The sequence below is a fragment of the Dromiciops gliroides genome, chromosome 5 (genome assembly GCF_019393635.1).
Source record: "Dromiciops gliroides isolate mDroGli1 chromosome 5, mDroGli1.pri, whole genome shotgun sequence".
NCBI classification, from domain to species: domain Eukaryota; kingdom Metazoa; phylum Chordata; class Mammalia; order Microbiotheria; family Microbiotheriidae; genus Dromiciops; species Dromiciops gliroides.
This window is the reverse complement of record NC_057865.1, coordinates 197,256,925-197,284,639: the sequence shown is the minus strand read 5'-3', so window position 1 is coordinate 197,284,639 and position 27,715 is coordinate 197,256,925. Positions and strand designations below refer to the sequence as shown.

Here is a 27,715-nt window from a genome sequence, read left to right as displayed (position 1 = left end):
GCTATTAATCATAGCAGAGAAAGAATTGATAGTCTGAATACAGACTCAATTCAGCATGGTTTTTTTCTGTCTTTCCTTCCTTCCTTCCTTCCTTCCTTCCTCTCTCTCCCCCTCTCTCTTCTTTTCTTTCTCCAGTCTTCTTGCATAAAATGACTAATATGGAAATGTCTTACATAATTGCACATGTATAGACTATGCCAAATTGCTTAAACTTTAAAAAAAGTTTAAAAAACTTGTTTTAACATGTAAGTGGGGAAAAATAAAATACTATTAAAAAAAAGAAGAAATATGTGCTTGGTGGCACAGTAGATAGAGCACTGACCCTGAAGTTGGGAAGACCTGAGTTCAAATTTCACCTCTGACACTTACTAGCTGTGAGACCCTGGGAAAGTCACAACCCCAATTGCCTTAAACATCTGGGACCATCTGAAGTTGTCCTGATATATATCTTGCCACTGGACCCAGATAGCTCTGGAGGAGAGAGGGAGGTTGATGACTTTGCACAGCTCTGCCTCACTTAAATACAATTCAGTGCAAGTCATGACATCACCTAGATGTCATGGTCTTCTTCCTGAAGGAAAGACAAATAACAGCTATGTACTGGACACTGTGCTAGTTGCTAGAGATGAAAATACACAAGTGTTGGAGAACCCAGAAGGCTCTCTGTTGCCCCTCTGACTGAGTTCCCCCTCCCCAGGCTTGGGCTGTGGTCACAGAAGCAGCAAGTCTCCTAGGAACCTTTGTGGTCAAGGCCTGAATTCCAGAGACAATGCTTGGCCTGTCTCCCTGGTCTGAGAGAATCAGGTGTACACTTTGCTCTGCCAAGGCCTAGAACAGGTTCTGACATGTTGAAGGTTGAAAAATTATTCCTGTTCTCTTAGAATTATTCTTGCAGAGACTTCATTTGATTAACTTTGTGTTTTTTTGCTATAAATACTGGGCTATCCTGAATAATAAATCGCACACAGTTACACACATAATGTGGTGCACTGATGTGTCCATGATTAATCGTCTCCGATCCTCAACCCCCGTCGTTAGGGCATTGGCCCGCGACCCCGACACACAAGTATAAGGGTTTCTGCCCTCTGAAACTTAAAATGGGGGGTGCGTAGAGCGGTACTAGTTGTTTTCGAAGACCAGGAAAGGCTTCATGCAAGAAGTTAAGAGTATGAGCTGAGTCTTGAAGGAAACTAAGAATTCTAAGAGACAAAGGTGCAGAGGTAACAAGAATATTCCTTCCAGGCACCGGTCGCACCCAGGGCAAAGGATCTGAAGCACCCCTAATGAGGAAGGCCAGTTTGCTTTGACCAGAATGTGTGAGAAGTAATGTGTGACTGGAAAGGCGAGATTAAGTTCTGAAGGGATTTAAATGCCGACATTTTACATTTGGTCTTGTTGGTATTGGGGGCGCCACCAGAAGTTTGTTTTGTGGGGGTGACTTTCGGACTTGCGCTTTAGAAAAGTCACTTTGGCAGCTGGGTGAAGGATGGATTGGGATGGGGAATAAATCAGACAGGGAGACCCCCAAGGTATTCATTGCAATAGTCAAGAGAAGGGAACCTGAATTGGGTTGGGGGCTGCCTGAGTGAGGAGGAGGGGGATGTAATGAGAGAGATGTTGTGAAGGCAGAATGAGGACCAGAGAATTTATAGGCTTTGAAGTGGGAAAGCAAAAAGCAGAAACTGAAATGAAATTACAAGTCAATCTGGTGACTGCTGAAAGCAAACCCGGAGAGGAGGAGCCGCAAGCAGCACCACCAACAGCAGCCGCCCAACGGAGAGAACAAGCTCAGCCGGTCCTCCTCCTCCACCCCTCCCCAGGCCAGCCTCTCCTTGACGCCACTCTCCTTGCTCATCTCCGATTGGCCAGCGCCGAGGGGGCGTCCCTCTCCGTCGCCAATGTGAAGGGAGCCGGCCGGCTGACCCGCGGCACTGCGGGGCTCTGCGCAGGCGGAAGTCTTGGAGCGGCTGCAGTGGCGACGGAGCTAGGCTGGCGGCCCGAGGGACTTCTGAGCAGTTCCCTGGCTGCTCCTGGTGGCCTTCTTCTCCGACCCCGACCTCTCCTCGCCCAGAAGCCGGGCGGAGAATGGTTCGATTCGCTTTGACCGTCGTCCGGCAGTGAGTATGCACGTGGGAAGCGACGCTCTCCCCTCGGTGTAATTGGGATGCGGGTAGGGGGCGCAGCCCTCTTCCCTTTACCCCCCCCCCCCCCATGAAGCACCTCGTCAGAGGGGCTGCCCTGTTCTTTGGGGGCGGGGGGGGGGGGAGGAAAAGCAGCAGCCTGTAGATCCCTGGCACATCTCCAGAGCAGGGACTGTGATTTTTGTCTTTTGTCTCCCCACATGCACCGGCTGTGTGCCCGGTATACAGTAGGCGCCTAATGTCCGTGAAGGACCTAAGAGCACATGGGATCCAATCTCCTCATTTTGCAGTTGAGGAAACTGAGGCCCTGAGAGGTTATGAGACTCGCCCAAGGTCACACAGGTTAGGTGTAGGAGTTGGTATTTGAACCCAAATCTTCTTGACTCCTATACCTCATTTCACATCTTCTAGGGGAATGGGGACCCCCCTGGTAGAGCCCTGCGTTTTCGGAGCTGGGAGAGACTAAAGATGGCAGTGTGCAGGGGTGTGTGTGTATGTGTGTGTGTGTGTGTGGGTTCTTAACCTGGGGTCTGTGAAATTGATTTTTCTAAAAACAGCAACTATTTAAATATAATTGTTTAATGTGAATAAGTATATTTACAAATATAAATTGCTTATATATTAATAAAGTATAAACAAAAGATGTTTATAAAAGTGTTAAAAAATAACTACATATTGTTTACAAATAAACAGTAGGATTGTCTAATGTAACTATGCCAGAATAATTGAAATTGTAATTTTTTTACTTTGTAATCCTGCACATTTTATTTATTTTTAAAGGCATTCTCAATGAGGCAACAAGAAAGGTTAAGCAAGCACCCCTGTGCTTGTACCCACCCCATTTTATAGAGAAGGAAGCTGACTCACTGAGCAGTGAAGTGACTTGCTCTTAGTCCTGTGGTTATTAAGTGGGATTCAGAATTCCAATCAGAATCTTACTGACCCTGTGACATCCCTGTAGGAGCTACTTTCTTCCCCACCTCCATTAGCATGTGATCTCAGGCGTCCTGATACATACAGCATTTGAGAATCTCAGGCATGGATATGACCTTATCTTTTCTAAACTGGACTGGGATAGGGATTCTTCTCATCTTAAACAACTGGTCCGTCTTCTCTTCATAGACCTTCAGTTGTGATAAAAGAGCACTGGATTTTGAGTCAGAGGACCTGGGTTCAAATTTGGCCATTGCTGCTAGATGTTGCTCAAATAACTTTCATAATAGGTCTTATTTTCTTCATTTGTACATGAATGGATTGGACTAAGTGATTTCTGATTGCTAAGATGTGTTCCAGGTATAATTGAAACTGCTCAGGAGGAATCAACTCTATCTTCTAGGGTAGGAGGTCAAGTCCCTATCCCTGTCCAGATGTTCAGTTAGAATGAATAATTATACTAGTCATGTAAGGGATAGAATGCATTTTTCCTGTTAGTCATTTTTCCCTACCTACCTATAAATCTGAGTTTTCCTCCCTTGGGAATTGTGCTTAGATAGAAACACTGGAACTAGGACCAAGAAAATCCAAACTGGTTTTCAGACAAAATTCCATCTCCACTAACTAGCTTTGTGACCTTGACTGGACCCTTGATTTTTTTTTTTTTAAAGTGAGGCAGTTGGGGTTAAGTGACTTGCCCAGGGTCACACAGCTAGTGAGTGTTAAGTGTCTGAGGCCTGATTTGAACTCAGGTACTCCTGACTCCAGGGCTGGTGCTCTATCCATTGCCCCAGCTTCCTTTTGTTAATTGACAAATATTTTAATCAAGTCTCATTTTCTGCTAATCTTGAATTTGAGGTATCAGATCTGAGTCATTAGATCCTGACCTAAGCCTAGAAAGGATCCATTTACATAGTTTCCAGGTTACCTAAGGCATGAAAACCCAGCCCATACTAGAGAAATGGAATGCCTTACTGCCATTTAAGTTGCCTAGCCCAACATATTCTGCGGATTACATTAATTTTTTTTTTTTTTTTTGCTGGGCAAGGAGCATTAAGTGACTTGCCTAGGGTCATACAGCTAGTAAGTGTCAAGTGTCTGAGGCTGGATTTGAACTGGGTTCTCCTGAATCCAGGGCCAGTGCTTTATCCACTTCGCCACCTACCTGCCCCCGACCACATTCATTTAAAAAAAAAATTTTTTTTCTGATAAAAGTATTTTATTTTTTTCCAGTTACATGTAAAGATAGTTCTCAACATTTGTTTATACAAGCTTTCCAATTTCAGATTTTTCTCCCTCCCTCTCCACCCTCCACCCTCCCCTAGACAGCAGGTAATCTGATATAGGATATATATATAATAATATTAAACATTTCTGCATTAGTCATGTTATAAGAGAAAAATCAGAGCAATGAGGAAAAACCTCAAAATAGAAAAACAGCAGCACCAAAACCGAAAGAAATAGTATGTTTCAATCAGCATCTATACGCCACAGTTTTTTTTTTTAAGTGTCTGAGGCTGGATTTGAACTCAGGTACTCCTGACTCCAGGGCTGGTGCTCTATCCACTGCGCCACCTAGCTGCCCCTTGGACCCTTGCTTTTTTAACCTCAGGTTAATAAAATTAGGGAGTTGGACTAATGAATCTCAGGTCATTTTCCAGTTCTGATATATTGTGAATCTATGAAAGTAAAGTGAATTTGCTGTCCAGAAGAGAGTAAGGGATTTCTGAGAGCCTGGATTTGAATGCACATCTTTTGACTTTGTATGGTATCACATACAGCCTCATGTCATTGAGATGTACACTATTTTGAAGATCACCTAGTTGATGAAACATCTTAGTATAACAAAACCTTGGTTGGGCTTGACCTCCATTACCTCTGGGCTCCCCTAGCGAGTCACTTAACTTACAGACTCAGCTCAAACAAGCACTACCTTTTCCTGGAATCCTTTCCTGATTCCCTCAACTGCTAGTTAGTTCCCTCTCAGGTTGCATTGTATTTAAATTCTTTACATTTATTTGTACATATTTATTCTGTATATATTTAATGTGTTCCATTTTCTCAATTGTGGCTTTCATTTTATTTGCCTATTTATGCTGTATCTATCTTGTTTGTACATACTTGTTTGCTTATTTTTTCCCGATAGACTGAGCTCCTTGAGGACAAGGAATGTGTCTTACCTCCTTTTTTGTATCCTCAGTGCTTAGCACAGTTCGTGGCACATAGTATTTTACTATTGTATTAAATGTTTATTGACAAACTATTTGTATCCCTACCACTAGCATAGTGCTTGGAGTTGGAGCTTAATAAATACTTACTGTTTCAGTGATTGATTGACTTCTTTGAACATTCATTTCTAAGATGAGGAATGATCCATCTTCTCACCAAGTTTTCACAGTGCTCTGTAAACGATAGTGCTATAAAAACGTGCATGACCAACAGTAGAAACTAAGTTGCATATAGTTGGTTGTTTATTTATTTTTTTTTTGGTGGGGCCATGGGGGTTAAGTGACTTGCTCAGGGTCACACAGCTAGTAAGTGTCAAGTGTCTGAGGCCGGATTTGAACTCAGGTCCTCCTGAATCCAGGGCCGGTGCTTTATCCATTGCATCACCTAGCTGCCCCCTTGTTTATTTTTTACATGAACTTAAGTGTGTAGAAAACTAAAGAAAGACAACCAATTTACAAGGTCATCATGATTTGGATTCCAATCTTTGTAGCCATATTACCTAGCATCGAGTAAGCACTTAAATGCTGTGGAATGAATAAGATTCATTTTCTTCCTATTTGCTATTAGGCTAAGCACTTAATTAGTAAATAGTATTAGGTTTCATGACCTTGGAGGCCTTCATATGAATTGGTTATTAAGTAGCCCAGAACTTGGTTATCCAGTCAAGTGGTGTCAAATTCAAGTAGTAACAGGCCACTAATCAATACATAAGCATCCCTGCAAGCATCATATTAACTTAGTTTTTAAAAATGTAGTGTTACTTATGTTTTATTGTATTTTTTAATCTGGTTCAAGCCTCACTGGCGAGTATTGCATGTGGCATTGTGGTATATGTATTTATACCTCTGATCAAGTCTAACCTCATTTTAGAGAAGAAGAAACAGACCTAGAGATCAGACTTCAAATTTAGATCATTTAATCTAGAACCCTTATTTCACAGATGAGGAACTGAGACCCATAGATATTTTTCAGATGATTTTTCATTCTCCTCCATTTTGTACTATATATGAAGTTGATTTTTTTGAACCTAAGCATAAAATACTACCACTATTAAAATTTCTTTAAAAAAAAAATTGAGACATTGTTCTAGCCTGTCAAGATCTTTCTGAATGCTATGTGTATTATCCAGTGCTTTATTTAGCTATTCTAAGTTTTGTGTCCTCAGTAAATTTGGCAAGCATGCCATTCATTTGATTCAGTGATAAATAAAAGCATTAACTGGAATAGGGTCAAGCAGATCTCTTTCTGATACTGCCTTCCAAGTTGATAAGAAACCATTATTTACTACTCTTTGGATCTGGCCTTTCACCCATTTCTGAATCTCCCAGTCATTAAAGTGATGGCTACCTATGGTATTACAGAATAGTTTCCAAAACTCCAGTATCTGTAAGGCTGGAATTACTAGGGACTTGCACAGATGAAAGGATTGTTAACAAACTCATTTTGTTAAGACTGCAAATTTAAAGACAAACTTAGAGGATTTGTGGGAAGGAACTGTGTGTATGTATGGATGTATATGTATATGTGTATATACACATATTACACACACTCCTTTGGGATTGGGGAAATTGGAAACTGTCTCAATCAATGCAAATCTGCTGATACTCTCTTATTTATAGTCTTAGAGAGTGGCCTGGGGCACTGAAGGGAAAAGTGCTTTACCCACTGTCACTTACCCAGTGTGTCTGAGACTGGCAGGACTTGAACTCTTACTCCAAGGCCAGTCCTCCAATCACAATGCCAGCTAATCTCAAACTTTCTGGTTTCAGGACTCCTTTATATATAAAGTCATGTCTTTGTGACACCATTTGGGGTTCCCTAGGCAAAAGATAACTGTGGTATCTTTTGTGGTTTGCCATTTCCTTCTCCAGCTCATTTTATGGATGAGGAAACTGAGGTAAACAGGGTTCAGTGACTTGCCAAGGATCACACAGCTAGTAAGTATCTGAGGCTGGATTTGAACTCCTGAAGATGAGACTGCAGGCCTGGTGCTGTATCCACTGTGCCCCCTAGCTGCCCTATCAATATTTGTCATGTTACAAATTAAAACATCTTAGTATGAAATTAGTTTTGTCTTCACAACCGCCTCGAAGGGTCTTGGGGTCTCCAGACCAGGCCATACTTCCAATTTACATCCAAATATATATTTGTTGAATGTGAACATTCTTGGTGTGCTTGAAACTGTTCTGAGATATGTTAAGTAGGACTCTAATAGGGGTCTATTTGCTGGGGGCGGGGTGGGGAGCAATCTGTTTTCTAATGCTACATCTGAATCTTTAGCAGAAGGGCTTTTTGGTTTTTTGTCTGGTAGAGCAATTATGGCTAATTGAATCATTTACATTTAGAATCAGAAAAGTTTTACCTTTTCCTGAAAGCACCAAGCAAATGTTCCTAATTACCTCCTGATGTCTTTTAAATTTTCCTTTAGAATTCTCATTGTTGAGTTATTAAGAAACCAAGTATTAATTTAGCAGTCAAATTTCATACATGTATTCTATGTAAAACTTGATAATTTTGCTCACTGAAGTATTATAGCCATAGCCTTCCCAACTGGCATTTAGTGTGAACTGTTCCTTAAAATCTGAATTATGAATATTTTACCATATTGGTTCAAATATTCCATTTTACCCTTAAAATGGGGATCTCTTTGAAGGAGGAGGGAGGAACAAACATAGCTGTATATGTTAAAAAGCACCTAGGTTTTTTACAAACCGAAATTGTGTTCTATATTTGGACTAACTTGGTAAATGGGTTTTGTGATATGAGGACATTGTATGATATATGCAGGTAACTGAGATTTTTAAATTAACTTTTTTGTCGGAGGTGCTGAGAATGCAAATTTTATTTCCCATAATAAACTCAATTTCTATTACTTTTTTTTTTTTTTAGTGAGGCAGTTGGGGTTAAGTGACTTGCCCAGGGTCACACAGCTAGTAAGTGTTGAACTCAGGTACTCCTGACTCCAGGGCCGTGCTCTATCCACTGCACCACCTAGCTGCCCCATTTCTATTACTTTAACTCAAAGAACAATCACATTGCTTTGGTCCTTCCTTTGGGGGAAGCTTTTTATTTACCTAAATGATGAGTTTTTAAGTTGTTAGGATTGGCTGGGAAATGAATATTTCTAGATTTCAAAAAAGGTGATTTAGTTTTAAAGTACAGCCTGCAAAAATGAGTTGAGTCTATTTGTAGAACCTATAAATGACTGGTCATGAGACTCTTGGTATAAACATTTGTATTCTGGCAGAGCCCTGGTATTTGGAATCGGATCATACTCTGCAGAATGTGAAATTGAATGTCATTACCCCGAACTCCTTCATAATACACTGCTTTGGCCTATCAGTTGCATCTGCCTTTACTGCCACTGTCACAGAAGTATTTTTAATTTTAAGGGTACACAAATAAAGCAGTTTTGTAGGGACTTTAAGTTGTGGGTGTGAGTGTGCATATGTGTGTGTACATATATACATATATATATATATATACATACACAAATGCATACACACTCATGTATATGTGTATACCTGCATATGTTTGTATATAGATGTTTAATACGTTTGTATGTATGCATAGAAATATGATTAAAATATGTAACAAGCTTAGTTTCTTGTGTAGTTCTTATTCTATGCATGTTTGTATGAATGATTAAGTTTGCAATAAAAATATTTTAAAGCTTTGGATTAATAGTGAAATTTTTTAACTTTCTCCTGTCTTTTTTTTAACTTTAGTAAATATTTTTATTTAAAGTTTTGAGTTCCAAATTCTGTCTCCTGTCTTCATTTCCCAAAATAAACTGACTTAAACTGTTGCTCCAGAAATTCAAAGAATACCTGTCCAGTGGATTGAAGCTGTAAAATTAAACATTAAAAGTTGTTGAGAAAGAGTTCTTTTTCCCTACCAATGTTTGCAAAGTGCTTTGAAAAGCAAAAACCTGAAGCTAGGGTTATTATTAATTATTAACTAGTGTTTATGGTTTTCACTTTGGAAAAAACTTAGAACATTTTACTATCTACTTCATTTTTCTGTTTCCTCCCAATGCCTTAAACTCAGTTAATCTAAAACTCACCCTTCATCTTCTGAGCCCTCTCTCTTAAGTGTCCCATCATCCTTTTAGTCACCAATATTGGAAAACCAAGTCATCTTCAACTCTTCTTCATGCTTCCCTTCCACGTAAGGTTCATGACAGCAGCACTGTTTTATTTTGTATCCCTTAGTGCCTAGCTAGCACAGTGCCTTACTAAGACTTTTTTTTTTTTTGCTCCAGGACCTGTGATTTCATTGGTTTAAAGAATTCCTGGTGAGAAAACTCCTACCAGTGCAGATTTAACATAGAGGCTGAGGCTTTATGAGTTTTAAGTAAGTTTGAGATACATAGTCTATATATCAGTAGGTATTTAATAAATGTTTGTTGAACTGAATCCAAGTAGTTGCCAAAGCTTGTTAATTCTTTTTTTGGGGGGGGGGGGGGAGTGGGGCCATTAGGGTTAAGTGACTTGTTTAAGATCATACAGCTAGTTAGTGTCAAGTGTCTGAGGTGGGATTTGAACTCAGGTCCTCCTGAATCTAGGGCCCATGCTTTATCCACTGCGCCACCTAGCTGCCCCAGTTTTTTCATTCCAACTGCAGTCATTCTCCCATCCATACATCACTCAGATTACCATCACCCTTGTTCTGGCCCTCATCATCTTTTACCTGGCCAATTATCTTATCCTACTAATTGGTCTCCTTGACTTTATTCTTATTCATCTCTAATCTGTCTTAAATAAAATGCCAAACATTAAGGTACAGAGGTGAACATGCGACTTTCATTCCCTTGCTTAAAAGCCCTCACTACTGTCTCTAGGTTAGGCCCTCCATAATCTGGCTCCACAGTAGTTTTTCTGGCTTTATTTTCATATTGTTCTCCTCGACTTATTCTACATTCTGATCCAATTTGTACTGCTAGTTCCCTAATTTGACTGGCCATCTCCCATCTTTCTCCAGGCCAGGAATGTTGTAGTAATAGTAGTAGTAGTAGGCTTCCACCAGTCGTGGGCGACCATGGATCAGCGCCTTGAAGAGCCACAGGCCACAGTGTGGCTGTGCAGTCTGATACAGGAGCCACAGTTCCTCCTGCAACGAGGACATTGGAAAACTGCGCTCTCTGTTGCCTGTCAGTTCCTGCGTCTCATTCGTTTTTCTTTCTCCTGAGCTTGAAGGCCCATTTCAGGTGCTCGCAAGCTGCTCCTGAGTACTGAACTCCATCGGCCAGGAATGCACATCTACCTTATTATTTATCTTTTGGCATCCTTATCTTCCTTCTACTCTCAGCTCAAATGCTGCCTTCTCTGCTGAAAGTGTTCTTTCCCTCCTGTAATTTCTCTAGATAATTTTGTCTGGATCATTCTTTTGCCCCCGTAACTCCCAAACCAGTATACTTTTGTGTGTATATATTTTTTCTCTTCCTACCCTAATCCCTTGAAGGGCAGGAACCATGTAGAGTGCCTGGGAAAGGGATAAAACCAACTGGCCCCTTACTGAGTTTTCATGAAGGGATGCTTTTTCTATTCAACATTCTTGTTTTTTTGTAAGACTTTCATTAAAGTCCATTGTTCTGGTTGTCAGAAATCTAGAATTCTTCAGTTTATCAGGAAATAGAATCTGTTTCTGTCTCTTAGATGTGGGTTCTGCCTTTTGGTTGATCTCCAGTTGAATTTTGAGTCTCTGAAGTTTCAGGCATGCTGGGGACTGAATAGGTCAAATAAGTAACTTTACCACTGTCTCCTTAAAAATACATTGCCCTGGGCTTTTAAATCTGTATCCACCTTCTCTACCTTTGTTATCAGGGCATTCCTAGGGTTAAGATTTGTTAGGTGTTTTTTCTCCTTGGCCCTCAAAAACTCTTTATCTATAAGGGGAAATTTCTAGCTATACTGTCTAAAATATCTAATGAGTGGTTGCCAATAAATTATAAGCTTTAGCAAAAGTTAGACTTTTAAGCATTTATTAAGGAGAATAGGAATTTGGTAAAGAGAGAGAAAGGCCTAGATTCATCTATCTATTAAAGGGAGAGCGCATTTCTAGCTCCCTTCTCCCCCAGAGTCCACAGGAGAAAAAAGAGCGAGTCAGAGCACCAGCCTCCCCTTTCTTCCTCCCACAAGCAAACTTCCTGGACGCCAGAGACCTTCTTCTCCTCATGGTGGAACTTTCCTAAAGTAAGTCTCCAGCAAGTGGAGTCATTCCAATCGTTACATATTAATTAGATGAAAATATATATCCCTATAGCTGGTGGGGGGTAAGTGGGATGCTATAAGACTATTAACAAAGTCAGTAGAAAGCAATGTGGACAAGATGGAGAGATGCTAATATAGTTTGATGTGTTTGGTTAAATAATGGGTGATGAATGGACCGATGCTATCCTGGAGAGAAGTCTCTATGGGAATGCTGTAGGCTATATCCTTGGACTTTTGTTCAGTATTTGTATCAGTTACTTAGATGAAGGTCTCTGGCATATTTAACAAATTTGTAGGTGTAAAAGATGAAGGAATAATTAATGGGAGGGTAGCATTGTGTAACAGTGGTTAGAATATTGGATTGGAGTGAAAACCAGGGTTCCAATTCTGCCTTTGACACTTTGTGAGCCTGTGAGCCTCAGTTTGGTTAGTGTTGTTTTGAGGATCAAACAAAAACAGTATAAAGTACTTTGCAAACCTTAAAACTAATGGTAACTATATTACTATCTTCCTATCTTGTCCACAAAGCTATCATCAGAGAATAAATACATTATCAAAAGCACCATGTCTAGTATGAAAGTACAGCCCCTGTATCAGCATCTGCCCTTGTTAGACATTTGGAGTAGTGTTTGCATTTAGCAATGCATTGCCAAACTGGGGGCTGGTTCAGAGGAGAGCAGAGAGTGGTGAGGGGATTCATCCATATGAAGGTTTCATTTACTCTGGAGAAAACAAGACAAGAGCTGAAAGGGGTAAAGGAGGAGTGGGTAGAAAGGATAATTCTCTTCAAGTATTTGAAGGGATAACTAACTGCATAGGCTTTGATCTAGAAATACCACTACTAGGTGCATCCCAAAGAGACCATATATAAGGAATAAGGACCCACATGTACACAAATATTTTTAGCAGCTCTTTTTGTGGTGGCAAAGAATTGGAAATTGAGGAGATGCCCATCAATTGGGGAATGGTTGAACAAGTTGTGGCATATGAATGTAATGGAATATTGTGCTATAAGAAATGATGAGTAGGAGGATTTTGGAAAAACTTGTAAAGACTTACATGAACTGATGCAAGGTGAGCAGAACCAGGAGAACATTGTACACAGTAACAGCAACATTGTGCTATGATTAGCTATGAATAACTTATCTCTTCCCAGCAATACAGTGATCCAAGCAATTCATGATAGGACTCATGACAGAAATTGCTATCCCCTCCAGAGAAAAAAGTGATGGAGTCTGAATGCAGATCAAAGCATACTCTTCACTTTTTTGTGTTTTTTTTCTTTTAATCTGTTTCTTTCACAATATGACTAATATGGAAATATGTTTTCCATGATTGCACATATATGACCTATTTAAAATTCTTACCTTTTTAGGGAGGGAAACAAGGGAGAAAATTTGGAAATTTAAAAAATTAATATTAAAATTTGTCTTACATGTAATTGGAAAAAGCAAAATACTATTAAAATATTTGAAGGGTTCTCCTGGAAGAGACCAGGGCTTCCTAACCTGAGGTCCATGAACTTGTTGAAAATATTTTGAATATGATTGGTTTTCTTTGTAATGCTACATATTTTAATTTCTGCACTTAAAACTTATTCAGAAAATGGGTTCATAGGCCTCACCAGACTGCCACAGAAGTCCATGACAAAAAGGTTTAATAACTCTTGGAACAAACAGAGTGTTCTGCTCAGTCTCAGAGTATAGAACTCTGCAGAATAGTTAGTGTAACTTGCAGAGCAGCTTATTTCAGCTTGATAGAAGGCAGTACTTCCTAGCAGAGCTGTCAGGAAATGGGGTGGCCTACTCTCTGAGGTAGTGAGGTTATTACATGCATGAAAACTAGATGACCACTTGCCATCAAAAATGAGGGATCTCTGTGTTGGGTAAGTGGTCTCAGGAATAAATGTCTTACAACTTTGAAATGCTATGGTTCTAGGAATAGGGCTTGGAGTCAGAGAACATTGGAACCATGGGGAATTCATGTAACCTTTCTAAGCTGTAATTTGTGTAATTCTTATACTCCAATTGATTTTTTTTGGGGGGGAAGTGGTTTGTACACCATAGAACACTATATGAAATATGATTTATTAACTATTAATGGGGGCAGCTAGGTGGTACAGTGGATAAAGCACCAGCCCTGGATTCAGGAGGACCTGAGTTCAAATCTGGGCTCAGACATTTGACACTTACTAGCTGTGTGACCCTGGGCAAGTCACTTAACCGTCATTGTCCCCCCCCCCCCCCAAAAAAAAAAACCCAACCAAAACTATCTTAATAATAATAATGGTCTATAAGTTGTACTTAAAAGAAATGCTTATAAATGATTACTGTCAGTTAAATTTAGGACCATAAATCATAGGATCAGAGATTTAGAACTGCAACAAGTTGCAGAGGTCTTCTAGGTCAAATCCCTCATTTTATGGATGAGGGAAACTGAGGCCCACAGAGTTTCTGTGGCTTGCCAAGGTCAGGCAGGTGAAATGGGAGAGCTGGGATTTAAATAAAGATTCTCCAATTTGCAATCCAGTGTTCTTTCCCCTGCATTTTGCTGCCTCCATTAAAGACCTTTTGGACATTATTCCAAGTATTTGTATTTCTGTCGGTTATATTATGATATAAGTTATACCTTTATTACCTTCACTGTTTTCATTGTAAGAGTTTTGTTACTTGTATTTTTTCCTTGTCTCAAAATAGCATGATATGATAATCAGAGTATGTTTCTCTCTATTTCAGTGGAGAAACAAGATATAACAGAGAGAAAATAATTCAAGGTTGGTCTAATCCTACTGCAAATACAACTTGTTTTGGAAATATCCTTTAATGTTAATATGAACTAGCTAAGGTTTATTAAAAGTATCAGAATAGCTGATCTGATCAGAGCAATTTGATTAGTTTTAGAAGGAAATTGAATGCAAAGAACAGTTTTCCAAAGTGATTCCTCATGAGTGACTTCAAAGGAGGGCAAAATCAAATGATTAAAGAGTTATATTACAATTTGTTTTAAAAATAAACTGACCAAATTAAAATGATTTGGCATAGTAAATGTCACTGCCTGGTATTGATGCTATTTTCCTCCTAGGGTTCCTCTTAATTTAGTTACAAGTTCAGTAGCATAGAGGAGGACTAAATAGAAGTCTCCTATTTCTACACATGATTCTATTCTAAACAGACTCTTCTGATTAGTCTTCTTATCTTACAGTCAGATCTGTTAAGCTTTAAGCTCCCTGATACCTAACTGAAAGAGACTATTTTTGTACTTTGATCCTGAAAATATTTAGCTTCATTTTGTGATAATAGTAGCTCATTCCTGGGGTTTACAGAAGCTGATTTTCATTCCTCATGTATTCATATCTGTTCCTGGAACAAATCTGAATTTTCATTCTAAGATCCTCTTGCCCTACTTCCCCAATCCTAAATGAAGCTTTCTTTTTGGTCTTCCTGTTTGATACATACTCCACCCAAAGTTAGTCTGAGAAGTCAGCAGTATAAATGGATAAAATTATTTGCTGTGCATGAAGGTACATTAAGATAGAGGAAGACCTGTAGTAAAGTGAAAGATTTCTTTCATTTGTTGTCTTTTTTTTTTTTTTGGAAGGACAGTAGAGGTTAAATGACTTGTCCAGGGTCACACAACTAGTGTCAAGTATCTGAGGTAGGATTTGAACTAAGGTCCTCCTGAATCCAAGGCTGGTGCTTTATTCTACTGTGCCACCTAGCTGCCCCCAAGATTTCTTTCATTTACTGTGATATGTTGAGGGAGTAGAAAAAAGACCCACCTCTGGAAGGCCAGTGATATTACAGGCCAGTAACTTTGCCTTGGGCCACTAAATTAGTTTAACTGTGTAGCTACTCAGACCAAAGGAAATACCACAAGATCACTTTAAACAGATTCATTCACCCTAAGCAGTGAACATCCCCGATTCAAGGATAGACAGGGAGCCCCCATGCCTGGCATATAGTAGGTGCTTAATAATTGTTTATTGAATGAATGAGAGGAATGAGTTTTCCAAACTGGGGAGGGATGACTGTTCCATTTAAAGCAAGAGTAAATAAAGTTATTCATTCAGCAGATGATTTCTGACTGGATAGTATCTGTAAGTCATTGTGTTATACACTAAGGAAAGTACAAAAGTGAATGACAGGTTTATTTCTTGCTGTCACGGATCTTACCATTGATAACTGTTCACTTGGATGAACATGTGTTACAAAAAGCAACCAAAGAGGAGGTTGGAATAAAGAAAAGTGAGAAAAGTAATGCAAAAGGCTAATAATAAGACCAAAGGTAGTTGAGTATTAATTCCTTAAAGATGCCTTACTTCTCTCTCTCTGAGCTTTATGGAAGACACACCAGTTCATCTTCTCATTAAACAAATGTAGAGAATGAAATAATGAAATTCTGGTTCTCTTAAGTGAGTTTTCTTCCTTTCGTCCTTTTTTTCTCCTTAGGACAAGGTATAGATGAACCTCTTTCTGAAACTGGTTTTAGACAAGCAGCTGCTGCTGGTGAATTTCTTAGTAATGTGAAGTTTACTTCATGTTTTCTCAAGTGATCTCATGCGTACAAAAGCAGGTAAGTTCTTATTTGAGATTAATCCTTAGTAGTTCTATTAGCTTTTTATACTCAAGGACCATAAGATATTTTAAAAAGCTATGTATAACTCTACGTTCAGATCTTAAGTGTACTGTTGTAATAGCTACTACGGACTGGGAAATAAATATGTATTCATATTTACTTTTTTTTTTTAACGGGGCAACGGGGTTAAGTGACTTGCCCAGGGTCACACAGCTAGTAAGTGTTTAAGTGTCTGAGGCCGGATTTGAACTCAGGAACTCCTGAATCCAGGGCCTGTGCTTTATCCACTGCGCCACCTAGCCGCCCCCATATTTACTTTTAAAAATAAAATCTTTTGAATGCTACCATATGCTAAAACTATTTCCTACCTGTTAATTTGGTAGGTGAAATGGTGGTTGTATTGAGATTTCATACGACTCATTTTTGTGTCAAAGCAAATTACTTATGAAAAGAGAACTAATTCACACTATTATTTTCAGACCACTGCTGGGATTTTGGAGAAAAGCAGATTCTGTAAAGAAGCAACAGTAAAATATGATACAAGACTTCGAGAAAGGGGTAAGTGTTGAGGATTTTTGCTTTGGTGTTGGAACAGATACTTAATTTATATCATGTGCTTTTCCAAAAATAATCAAGAAGCCACTTTATTTGTAAAAATAATATGACTTTATACTAGATGACAGTGTTTTCTGATGAAGTGATACTTGGAAAAAGATTTGGGAGTTCTCCTTTACTTTCCCCATATAGATTTTCAGTCCTTATACTTCCTTTTCTAAATATATCACTAGTTTATTATTTACTTCCTCCTGTTCTATAGCAGTAATTTCCAACTTTTTCAAGTATAAATAACCCTTTTTTTTTTTTTTTTTGCGGGGCAATGGGGGTTAAGTGACTTGCCCAGGGTCACACAGCTGGTAAGTGTCAAGTGTCTGAGGCCGGATTTGAACTCAGGTCCTCCTGAATCAGGGCCGGTGCTTTATCCACTGCGCCACCTAGCCACCCCCTAAACTGTCTTTGTAAGAGAGGAAAAACAACTAAGTTAAAACAACCAACCAGGCAGCCCCTGTGGTACATCTTAAACAGTGTTTTGCAACTATAGTCCTCCATCTCTCTTTGAGAGACTATTCCACAATTTTCCAGGACCTAGAATGAGGACCAGTTTTAATGAAAAAACATTCACCACAGAATAGGAGTGGTGCCATTAATCAAGAAGACATCACCGCGAAATTGAAAGAGAATTTACTGGACTTAGAGTCAAGAGCACCTGGATTTGGATTCTGACCTTTATGATCTTAAGCAAGTCACTTAATCCCTATGGACTTTAGTGTCTTTTATCTGTGGGAAGAGAGATAACTAGATAGTCCCCTTCATTGCTAAATAAGTTAACTTCTTATGAAATCGGCAATGACGAAATTACTGTGGATATAATTACACTTCTAAATGTTTTGTATTTTATTAATGACAAAAGCATCTACACTCGTTTGAAAAATAATAGTACATATATTTAAGAGGCAGTGTCATAGTGGATAGAAAGCTACCCTTGGAATCAGGGAAAGCCTGAGTTCAAATTCTGCTTCTGGCTTTGTGACCTTGGGCAAGTCACAACTTCTTGGTGCTCTAGGTAATGCTCTTGAAAGCCTAATTTGTAGAGCAGTTGTTAATCTGAGGAATTTTCTTAACCTGGAAGTTGTATTATAAATTTGAACCCTAAATAAAAAGCTAAACATATTGATTCAAAGCATATCATTCATTTGGTCATTTTACAAAATGACTGTGCTTGGGGCATGTGTGTGTGTGTGTGTGTGTGTGTGTGTGTGTGTGTGTGTGTGTGTGTGTGTGTGTGTGTGTGTATGTACCCTCCCTTTTGCAAATCCCTCTTTGGGACCTCAGAAATCAGGGCCCCATAGCTTGTGAACCCTACTTATCTGGATTTTCAGCTTTTTGATTTCCATCAACATTTGAGGGGAAATAATAGCTTTTGTTTTGTTTTTTTGTTTTTAGTAAGGCAATTGGGGTTAAGTGACTTGCCCAGGATCACACAGCTAGTAAGTGTTAAGTGTCTGAGGCCGGATTTGAACTCAGGTACTCCTGAATCCAGGGCCAGTGCTCTATCCACTGCGCCACCTAGCTGCCCCTGTTTTTTGTTTTTTGGGTTTTTTTTTGTTGAAATAATAGCTTTTGAAATGGATAGAGCAGTGCAAGATTGGGGTTCCCTAAACCACCTCTGAATATTAAAACCTAGCAAATGCCAGAATAGGGTTTTGCTACTGTATTGACAAGTGTTAACATAAATTTATAGTAGTAGACAACATGAATTTTATAAAATTTATTGCATTCATCTTTGATTACAATTAGTAATTGATGTAAGCCCTGCAGGCACTACATCTCTTAATTGTCTATTACACAATAGCAAAGGTGGATAGGTGATTGATTAGCAGCCCTACCAACTATAACTACTATAAGTATACTATTTAGGTCTAGGAAATTCTCTTTTACAGATAGAAAGTGCATCAGGACCCAGTGTCCCAAAAAATCAACCTATGGTTGATTTTGGACTGAAGAAAGACCACATGTTAATTCCTGGGGCATTGAGTGATTATGGCCCAGAATCTTTCTCCCAGTAATCTCCCATTTTTCAATAAAAGGCCTGATGCTAACTAGCTTTAATTCAGCAAATATTTATTAAACATCTCTGTGTGAGACATTGTACTTGGTTTTTTCAGTGAAACAAAGTTGAAGTCAGACTGTACTTCCCTCAAGGAGCTTATAGATCTAGTGGGGCAATTTTCTGGGTAGCTATTGGGTGTGGTATAATTGTACTCTTGATGGAAATATAGGAGGTAATCATTGATATCCCTGCCAGACCTGGAGTTCAGTGATTTCTGATTAAATTGGGAAAGAAGAGCTGGAGGCTTAAGTTTTTGTTTTTTTTTTTTTGCAGGGCAATGGGGGTTAAGTGACTTGCCCAGGGTCACACAGCTAGTAAGTGCCAAGTGTCTGAGGCTGGATTTGAACTCAGGTACTCCTGAATCCAGGGCCGGTGCTTAATACACTGCTCCACCTAGCCGCCCCTTAAGTTTTTTTTTAATCTTGTTTTTTGGGGGTTTTTTTGGTGAGGCAATTGGGTAAGTGACTTGCCCAGGGTCACACAGCTAGTAAGTGTCAAGTGTCTTAGTCCGCATTTGAACTCAGGTCCTCCTGACTCCAGGGCTGGTGCTGGTGCTCTATCCATTTTGCCACCTAGCTGCCCCAGTAGTACTTGGTTTTTAAAAAGAATTAAAGGGATGGAAATTACATGTTCTTCTTGCCTTTTCATTTCAGAATGGGGGACATGGGGATGTAGATGGGAAGGACTTTGATTATATTTTCCCATTTCTAATGTAAATGGGTGCCAGTGGGGAATTTAAGAGTGAAAGAACAGTTGATTATGTATTCTTGGTAGCAAGGAAAAATAGTTTACTCCACCATTAGATTTTTCTTTGGATGTCATATTAGAAGAATCATAATGAGTTATAGTGACTTAGGATGAGAACAGGGACTGGACTTGTGGTTTCATCAATATTAGGAACTCCTGGATGAAGAAATTCTCTTTGTAAATGCAGGTCAGAATTGCCTAGAATGCTCAGAAGTGAAGTGTGACCTCCCAGGGTTTTATAGCCAGTATGTGTTGTCAGTAGCAGGACTTGAACCCAGGATTTCTTAGTTTCTCAGTCAGCTTTCTATCACTATACTATGCTGCTTATCTAGTGAGATTTAAAAATCTTAGATAATGATTTTAACATTGCAATTCAGAGGGGGCAGCTAGGTGGCTCAGTGGGTAAAGCACCGGCCCTGGATTAAGGAAGACCTGAGTTCAAATCTGACCTCAGACATTTGACACTGGGCAAGTCACTTAACTCTCATTGCCCGCCCCCCCCCCCCCCCAATTGCAATTCAGGGACAGAAATCAAAGTAATTATACTGAGATGGTATATTCTTTATGTATTAAGTGTACAGAGGTATTTAAGAAAATCTAAGTGGCAATAACTTATTAAGAAGCAGCTACTGTGAAATTGAAAATTGAGATCCTACTTTATTTTGTATTATTTTGTAAGTTTTAATCAATTTACTATGTAATAATAATCAAGCTGATGTATATTAGTTATTCTTTCTTAATATGTGAATATGAACTCCCTCTAAACTACTCAAGCCTGCAGATGCAAGTTCCCCTCCTCAAGAGTTTCCAGACACAAAGTTCTAATCCTGTTCTAATCTGTCAGAATTTACTAGCATGTGAACCACAAGTGCTCTTTTCCCCCTCTGAAATTGCCAAACCACAGGACTTTGCAGAGGATGTCCTGTTCACCTTAGAAGTGAAATACACCCATTGTGCCAGATTGATGTCACTGTCTTTTTAGGTTCCTTTGTATGACTATAAAAGAATTGTCTTTATTGTCACATGTATTCTGGCTGCTGAGGAACCTTGGATCCCTTTTATTGGCAGTTGCTAGCTTTGCTAATAAATTGATCTTGCTCAGAATTCTGTGTCTCTCTTTGTTACGGTTTTTTATCACAACATTAGTATGGTCTTTTTATTTATTTTAATTAGTTTGGACATAGTTACCTGAGGATATATTGATGGGTACTTAACCTAATTACTTCTGGTTTTGTATATTAGGTATATAGAACCTTGCCTCTTAGGCAACTTATTGAACTGGATGAATGATGATGAGAGTTCTTATTTTCATTTTTAATATGGAAGAATAGTACGGAAAAATCAGAAATATGAGGCTTGCTATTTATAAGCTTGCTATTTACAAGCTTATTTATTTGGGCTGAAAGTCTAGTGCTAAAAATGGGTATCATTGTGTTGCAAATACTTTAAAATTACACCTTACTTAATTATTTTAACTGTTGTATTGTACAGAAATATGGAATTGCTGAAGGCAAACCTCTCTGTGAATTAAAGGCACTGGCCAAAGCAGCTGGGGAACAGTTGCCCTTATTTCACACCTCCTGAAGGAGAAACATTAGATCAGGTATGCTAATATTTATTGAAATTGCTGTTTACACAGAATAACTAAAATTTGACTCAGCAGTGGGCTAATATAAATATGTTGGAGTGTGTTGAGTTCATGAAATAAATGATAATAATCAGGAACTTAATTCATTTTTCATTCCTTATTCACCTCCAAGTCCAGTAGGGTTTGATGAATAGATGTGAAACAAACTGAATATAAAATTGCTTCTTAGGACAGTTGATAAAAAATCCTATGATCATCTTAATATTACATTATGATCTATAAAGGATGAACTTGTATTTCTGTCCTTTTTTATTTGTTTATTTATGATTCCTTTATGATCTGTGTGGAAGTATATTAAATAGTTCTTTTTAGTTCATCTAGAAATTAGAAGAAATAAATATTTCTCTAGTTTAAAGTTTTTTCCAGACTTAGTCCCATAGAAAGCTAGGTTTAGGGGGCAACTAAGTGGTGCAGTGGATAGAGCACTGGCCCTGAATTCAGGAGGACCTGAGTTCAAATCCAGTCTCAGATACTTGACACTTACTATCTGTGTGACCCTGGACAAGTCACTTAACCCCCATTGACCCACCCACACACAAAAAAAGGTAGGTTAAATTAAAGAGAATGGATTAATAGTGGCAAATAGAGAACTGAGTACCTCTTGTCTGGTTTAAAATATTGCCTTCCCTGAAATGGTCCCATGACCATTAGGACATTCTTTTTCCTTCATCCTCAGTAGCTAGGATGCCGCCCTCTCCATTGAGAAAAGACTGATACTGATAACAAGGAGGCAGTTCCTTAGATTACTGCAAGAAGAACATTTAGGAAATTGAATTGTGACTTTTTGGGCAATGTTAACTCCAACTGTTTGATTCAAGGAAGAACTAACAATTACATTTTATGACCTTTAATCTAATGGATTCCCTTATGAGGTAGTACATTGTTTGTTTCTGGAAGAAAAGGGCTGGATGACCACTTATTAAGGATCATGGAAAAAGGAGTTCATACTGCAGGCTTGACTTGATCTAAGTGACCTTCGAGGTCCCTTTTATAAACCTGCGATTTGGATGAACAAGTCTTTTTAATGAAATATTAAATGATTTTAATGAAATATTAAAATGGGATTATCAAAGCCAGAAGAGTAGTCAAGCTACTTTGCTAATTGGAAATTCCTCATTTGTTTGTTTGTTTGTTTTGTTTGTAGGTGAAATTACGAAGCAAGGAGTTTTTTGAATTTCTTTGTCAACTGATCCTGGATGAAACTAGTGAGAAAGGACAGCCCACATCAGGAACAATAGACAGCGGTCTGGAGACCTTTCTAACAGAAAACATTTCCGTTAGAAGCAACTGTGAACCAGATATTAATTCAGACAGTGTTGCCCAAGTGTTAGATGCCTAATATATTGGTGGTGAGTCATGGGGCTTACATGAAAAACATGTTTACTTATTTTGTGGTTGATCTGGAGTGTACCTTACCAGCAAATCTAAGCAAATCTGAACTCAATTCAGTTAGCCCCAATACAGGGATCAGTCACTTTATAATAAATGTAGAACCAGGTGCTAAAGAAATTAGAACAACCATAAAGTGCATTTGTATTAATCTGCAGGATCACTTAGCCAAAATGACAGAAAGTGCCTAGGCCCAAAAAATCATTAGGTTTTTTCATATTTTTTGTGTTATTGAGGGAAGCACCTTCCAATAGTTATGATTCCAAATGCTTAAAATAAGTTCAAATGCAAAAGTAGTAACATAAAAACACTAAATAAAACCCAGGGGATGAGTTACGGTATGTTTTGAGTTCAACTATTGGCATTTTCCAAAAGAAATGACACTGTTTCCTGCCAGCTTTTGACTTTGTATAGAAATGGAAATGTCCATGTTGTCAAATGAAGTATTATAACTTTGTTATAATTTTGAAGTATAATTTATTATCACGGTTCTTAATGTATTTATTTAATGTGCTAAATATTAGCACTGAGGATGGTTATTTTTTAAAAACACTACCATAATTTGTAAAAGAATTACTTACGTTTAAGGACATTTTTTCCTTTTTAACCAATTATGACTAGATTTTGCAGCTAACTTATCAAAACCTGTTTTTGTTCTACTTTGTTTTTTCTTATGTTGACGTCTGGGTTTTTTTATGGCTGAAAATAAATATAGCCTATGTGATTGGCTTTTAGTAACATACTGTATGTTTCATGAACAATTTTTTTGGTGTTTGGAAAAAGGAACTATTTATTGTGAAATGTCACCTACTTTAGAGTGCTTCTCTATATGAAGAAATCTTTCTGAATAAAACTTATCAACATGACTGTAAAAATAAAATAACATTACTATTGTGGAGAAAATAATTGTTTGGGCCTTTTAGAAATAAGATTGCTTAGGAAGAATAAGAAAAGCCAAATTATTAGAACAGAATGGGTTGCTGAATCACAGAAGTTCGGACCAATACTTGATTTAGGAGAGGATTTTTAAGTCTTCCCACATGAGGCAAAGAGCTCTACCCTGGGAATTCAAGAAACCCTGGCCAAATCTTAGCTTTGCCACTACTAGTTGTGTGCCCTTCGACAAGACCCTCCGTTCTGACCTTTTTGATCTTCAGTCTCCTCATCTGTAAAAATAAGGGTGTCAGACTAGAAGATCTCTGATGTCCCCTCCATTTCTGACATTCTGGGATTCTAAGTAGGAAAGTATAAAATTCAACTCAGTTCCTTAACAGTGCTGTTAGGCTTTTGCCTTTTACCTTTTGGTAAAGCAACCCATGGAAGGAAGGCTGGGGCCAGTGAAGCAGCCTCTGAAAAGTAAATACAGCTGCTCAGAGAAGGAGGAAAAAGAATTGATTGATATAGTAAGAAGAGCCTTGAGCTTAGCTCGAGGCAGAGGATCTAGTGTTGAAACCCAGCTCCTCTCATTAATATCCATTTGGGCAAGTTATTTCATTTCTTTGGGCCTTGATTTTTTTTTTTCATCCCTGAAGTGTGGGGACTCAACTAAATCTTAGGATCCTTTTAAGATAATACAAAACTTTTTAGATAATACAAAACTAAAAGAATCAGCCTGGTGTCAGAAAGAGCCCAAGGCCTGGAGGTGTCAGTGCCAGTCCTGGTCTGTCCATTTACTCTGAGTCCCCCTCGTTTGCCATTTCAGCTAAGAGTGAGGCATATCTGATGTTACCTCCCTTCATCCATAATGGTATACTTTCATTCTTAAGCACCCTGGTTATAAGAAATACCAAGTTGGGGCAACTAGGTGGCATAGTGGATAAAGCACCAGCCCTGGAGTCAGGAGGACCTGAGTTCAAATCTGGCCTCAGACACTTGACATATATTAGCTGTGTGACCCTGGGCAAGTCACTTAACCCCAATTGCCTCACCATTAAAAAGGAATACCAAGTTTACTTTGCTCCCCTTGTTATACTTGCTCTCCTATTCCTTTTATCCTTCCTTCTCTTACCCCTCTTAAAACCCTCAAAACAGAACTGATCAATGCCCTGGGACCTCTGCTTTTCTTTAACTCTTTCAGTATCCTTTGAAGACATTAAAGTTATGGAGGGACACTTCTTTTCCTTCTATTAGAATGTAAATATTACATCATCCTATAGCGCCCTGGTTCATCAAATAAATTAGCCTGTCTAGGTTTCTCTGTATCTCTGTATTTGTATTTTTTCTTAACAGTTTTTATCTTTTATTCATTTATATCTTATCTATTAAGCATTTTCTCTTACCTTGCCCCCAGAAGAACACTATCACCACTATCTGTATAACAAATATGCAAAACAAATCCCATATTGGCCATGTTTAGAAAATATATATCTCATTCTGCATATTAGTCCATCACACCTTTGGCAGTAAGCAGGGATCATGCTTTTGGAATTATGGTTGATCATTGCATTGATCGGCATTCTTGGTTTTTTGTTTGTTTTTTTTTAGTGAGGCAATTGGGGTTAAGTGACTTGCCCAGGGTCACACAGCTAGTAAGTGTTAAGTGTCTGAGGCCAGATTTGAACTCAGGTGCTCCTGACTCCAGGGCCGGTGCTCTATCCACTGCGCCATCTAGCTGCCCCAATCGGCATTCTTAAGGCTTTCAAAATTCTTTTCTTTTTACAATGTTGTTATTCAGTTGTTCTTTTGGCTCTTCACCCTACATCAGTCTTATTCAAGTCTTCCTGGGTTTCTCTGAACCTTCCCCTTCAGTGTTTCTTAGCAAAATAGTATTTTATTACAATTCATATGCTGCAATATGTTCAGCCTTTTACAGTCGATGGGCAGCCCTTTCTTTAGTTTGTCGTTCTTTGCTACTGTAAAAAAGAGCCACTACAAATATTTATGTATATAGGGGGACCTTTTTCTCTTTGATCTCTTTAGGGGTATAGACCTAATAATTGTATTGCTGGGTCTAAAGGGTTTTCAGTTTACTGACTTTTGGCCATAATTCCAAATTGTTTTCCAGAATGGTTAGACCAATTCACAGCTTCACTTGTTTTCTCAAAGCCCCTTCCAGCATTTATCATTTTTTTTGGTCAATATTGCCAAATTGGGTGTGAGGTTGAACCTCAGTTGTTTTAATCAGCATCTCTCTAATTATTAGTGAGTTGAAACATTTTTGGTATAACTGTAGATAGCTTCGATTTTTTTTGAGAACTGTTCATATTCTTTAATTCTCAATTGAGGAATGGCTTTTACTTTTATAAATTTGAATTAGTTCCATATATAGTATTGGAAATGAAACCTTAATTAGAAAAACTTAGTACTAAGATTTTTTTTTCCCCAGTTAACTTTCCCTTATTATCATGCTTATATTGGATTTTTTTTTGCAAATCCTTTCAAATTTTGTGTGTTCAAAATTGTCCATTTTTTCTTTGCAATCCTCTTTAGTCCTTATTTGGTCACACATTCCTTCCCAATCCAGTATCAAATTGTTTTGATGATTAATGCTTTGTAATATAGTTTGAGATCTTTATTGCTAGAACTCCTTTCCTACTTTTTATTATTTTCCTTGAGATTCTTGACCTTTTCTGCAGGTGAATTTTTTTTCCATTACTTCTATAAAGTAATCTTTTGGTAGTTTGATTATCATAGCACTGAATAAATATGGCATAAATTAGAATAAAAATAAATAAATACAAATAAAAATTTAGGTGTTTATATTTCGTTTGTATTTAAGAGTTCCTACTTAGCTCTCATCTTTTCATCAGAAAAGCTTGAAAACTACTCCTTTTAAGTCCATTCCCCCCCACCGACCCTCACCCCCTTATGGATTTATAGTCAGCTTTGTAGGCTAAATTATTCTTGATTGTAAGTCTGTCTCTTTTGCCTTTTGAAATATTCTATACTGGGGCAGCTAGGTGGTACAGTGTATAGAGCACCGGCCCTGGAGTCAGGAGGACCTGAGTTCAAATCCGGCCTCAGACACTTGACACTTACTAGCTGTGTGACCTTGGGCAAGTCACTTAACCTCAATTGCCTCACAAAAAAAAAAGAAAAGAAATATTGTATAACAAGTTCTGTTCTAATTTAGTAATAGCTGATAGTTCTTGTTGTCCTTACCTGGTTCCTTTGCACTAGAGCTTCTTTCTGGATGCTTACTCTTTCTCCCTCCTTCCCTCACTGGAAAACAAACAAACCAATCCTTTCAAGAAATTTGCTTGGCATTTTTTTCTTCAATAAGGGAGTCTAGTTTTTGCTTGACATCTCTGATAACTTTCCCTTGTGGGGTTTCTTTTAGGAAGTGATTGATGGATTCTTCTCTTCACCTTGCCCATTGGTTTTAATAGATATGGGCAGTTTTTCTATAATTTCTTAAAATAAATGTCTAGATTTTTTGTTTTTGTTTTTGTTTTTGTTTTTGTTAATAATGGTCTTCATGAGTTTAACAGTTCTTTTTTTTTTGTTTGTTGGGTTTTTTGGTGACGCAGTTGGGGTTAAGTGACTTGCCAGGGTCACAAAGCTAGTAAGTGTCAAGTGTCTGAGGCTGTATTTGAAACTCAGCTCCTCCTGATTCCAGGGCCGGTGCTTATCCACTAGGCCACCTAGCTGCCCCTGAGTCTAAAGGTTCTATGTTTTCTTTGATTATTTATCTCTGCACCTTTAGTTCCTCAGTTGGGGCTTTGTGCCAGGGGGTGCTGGGACCCTGTGAGGTTTATTTACTCAGATAACCTTGGTTCTTTGGTGCTGACCTTCACTTCTGGAATTTAAGCTACCCTAACCCTTTTAGGTTCAGAGCACTGGATTATCAGGGCTTCTTAGGCTTTGTGCTAGGGACTACAAAGCTCTTGGGCTAGGGGGTATCCTCACATGAGCATTGTGGTATATGTTGGTTGTTGCCATTTTCTGGGACTCTCAAAGTCCTTGCCCCTGGGACTTTCTGAACGTGCTGGGGCTTTCTCAGGGGTCTTGCTGCTCAGCATGCAAAGAAGGGCTCTCAGGGTATACATGTCCCTGGCCAAAACAGATAGGGTAATGGACTTGCGGTCTGTAGAACCTCCGATTCTGGTCCAATCACTTTTTTTTTTTTTGGTGAGGCAATTGGGGTTAAGTGACTTGCCCAGGGTCACACAGCTAGTAAGTGTTAAGTGTCTGAGGTCAGATTTGAACTCAGGTCCTCCTGACTCCAGGCTGC

At 38.6% G+C, this 27,715-nt stretch overlaps 1 protein-coding gene across 1 annotated transcript; it reads left to right on the top strand.

The window, feature by feature from the left end:
• Positions 1-1,916: 1,916 nt before the first annotated feature.
• TIGAR (TP53 induced glycolysis regulatory phosphatase) lies at positions 1,917-23,440 on the top strand. The gene is given in 9 exon segments (XM_043969061.1): positions 1,917-2,117; positions 14,251-14,288; positions 15,964-16,049; positions 16,051-16,083; positions 16,567-16,647; positions 20,997-21,065; positions 21,067-21,108; positions 22,298-22,489; positions 22,491-23,440. Coding segments are annotated over 9 exon segments (816 nt in total). The 5' UTR covers positions 1,917-2,085; the 3' UTR covers positions 22,734-23,440.
• Positions 23,441-27,715: the final 4,275 nt, after the last annotated feature.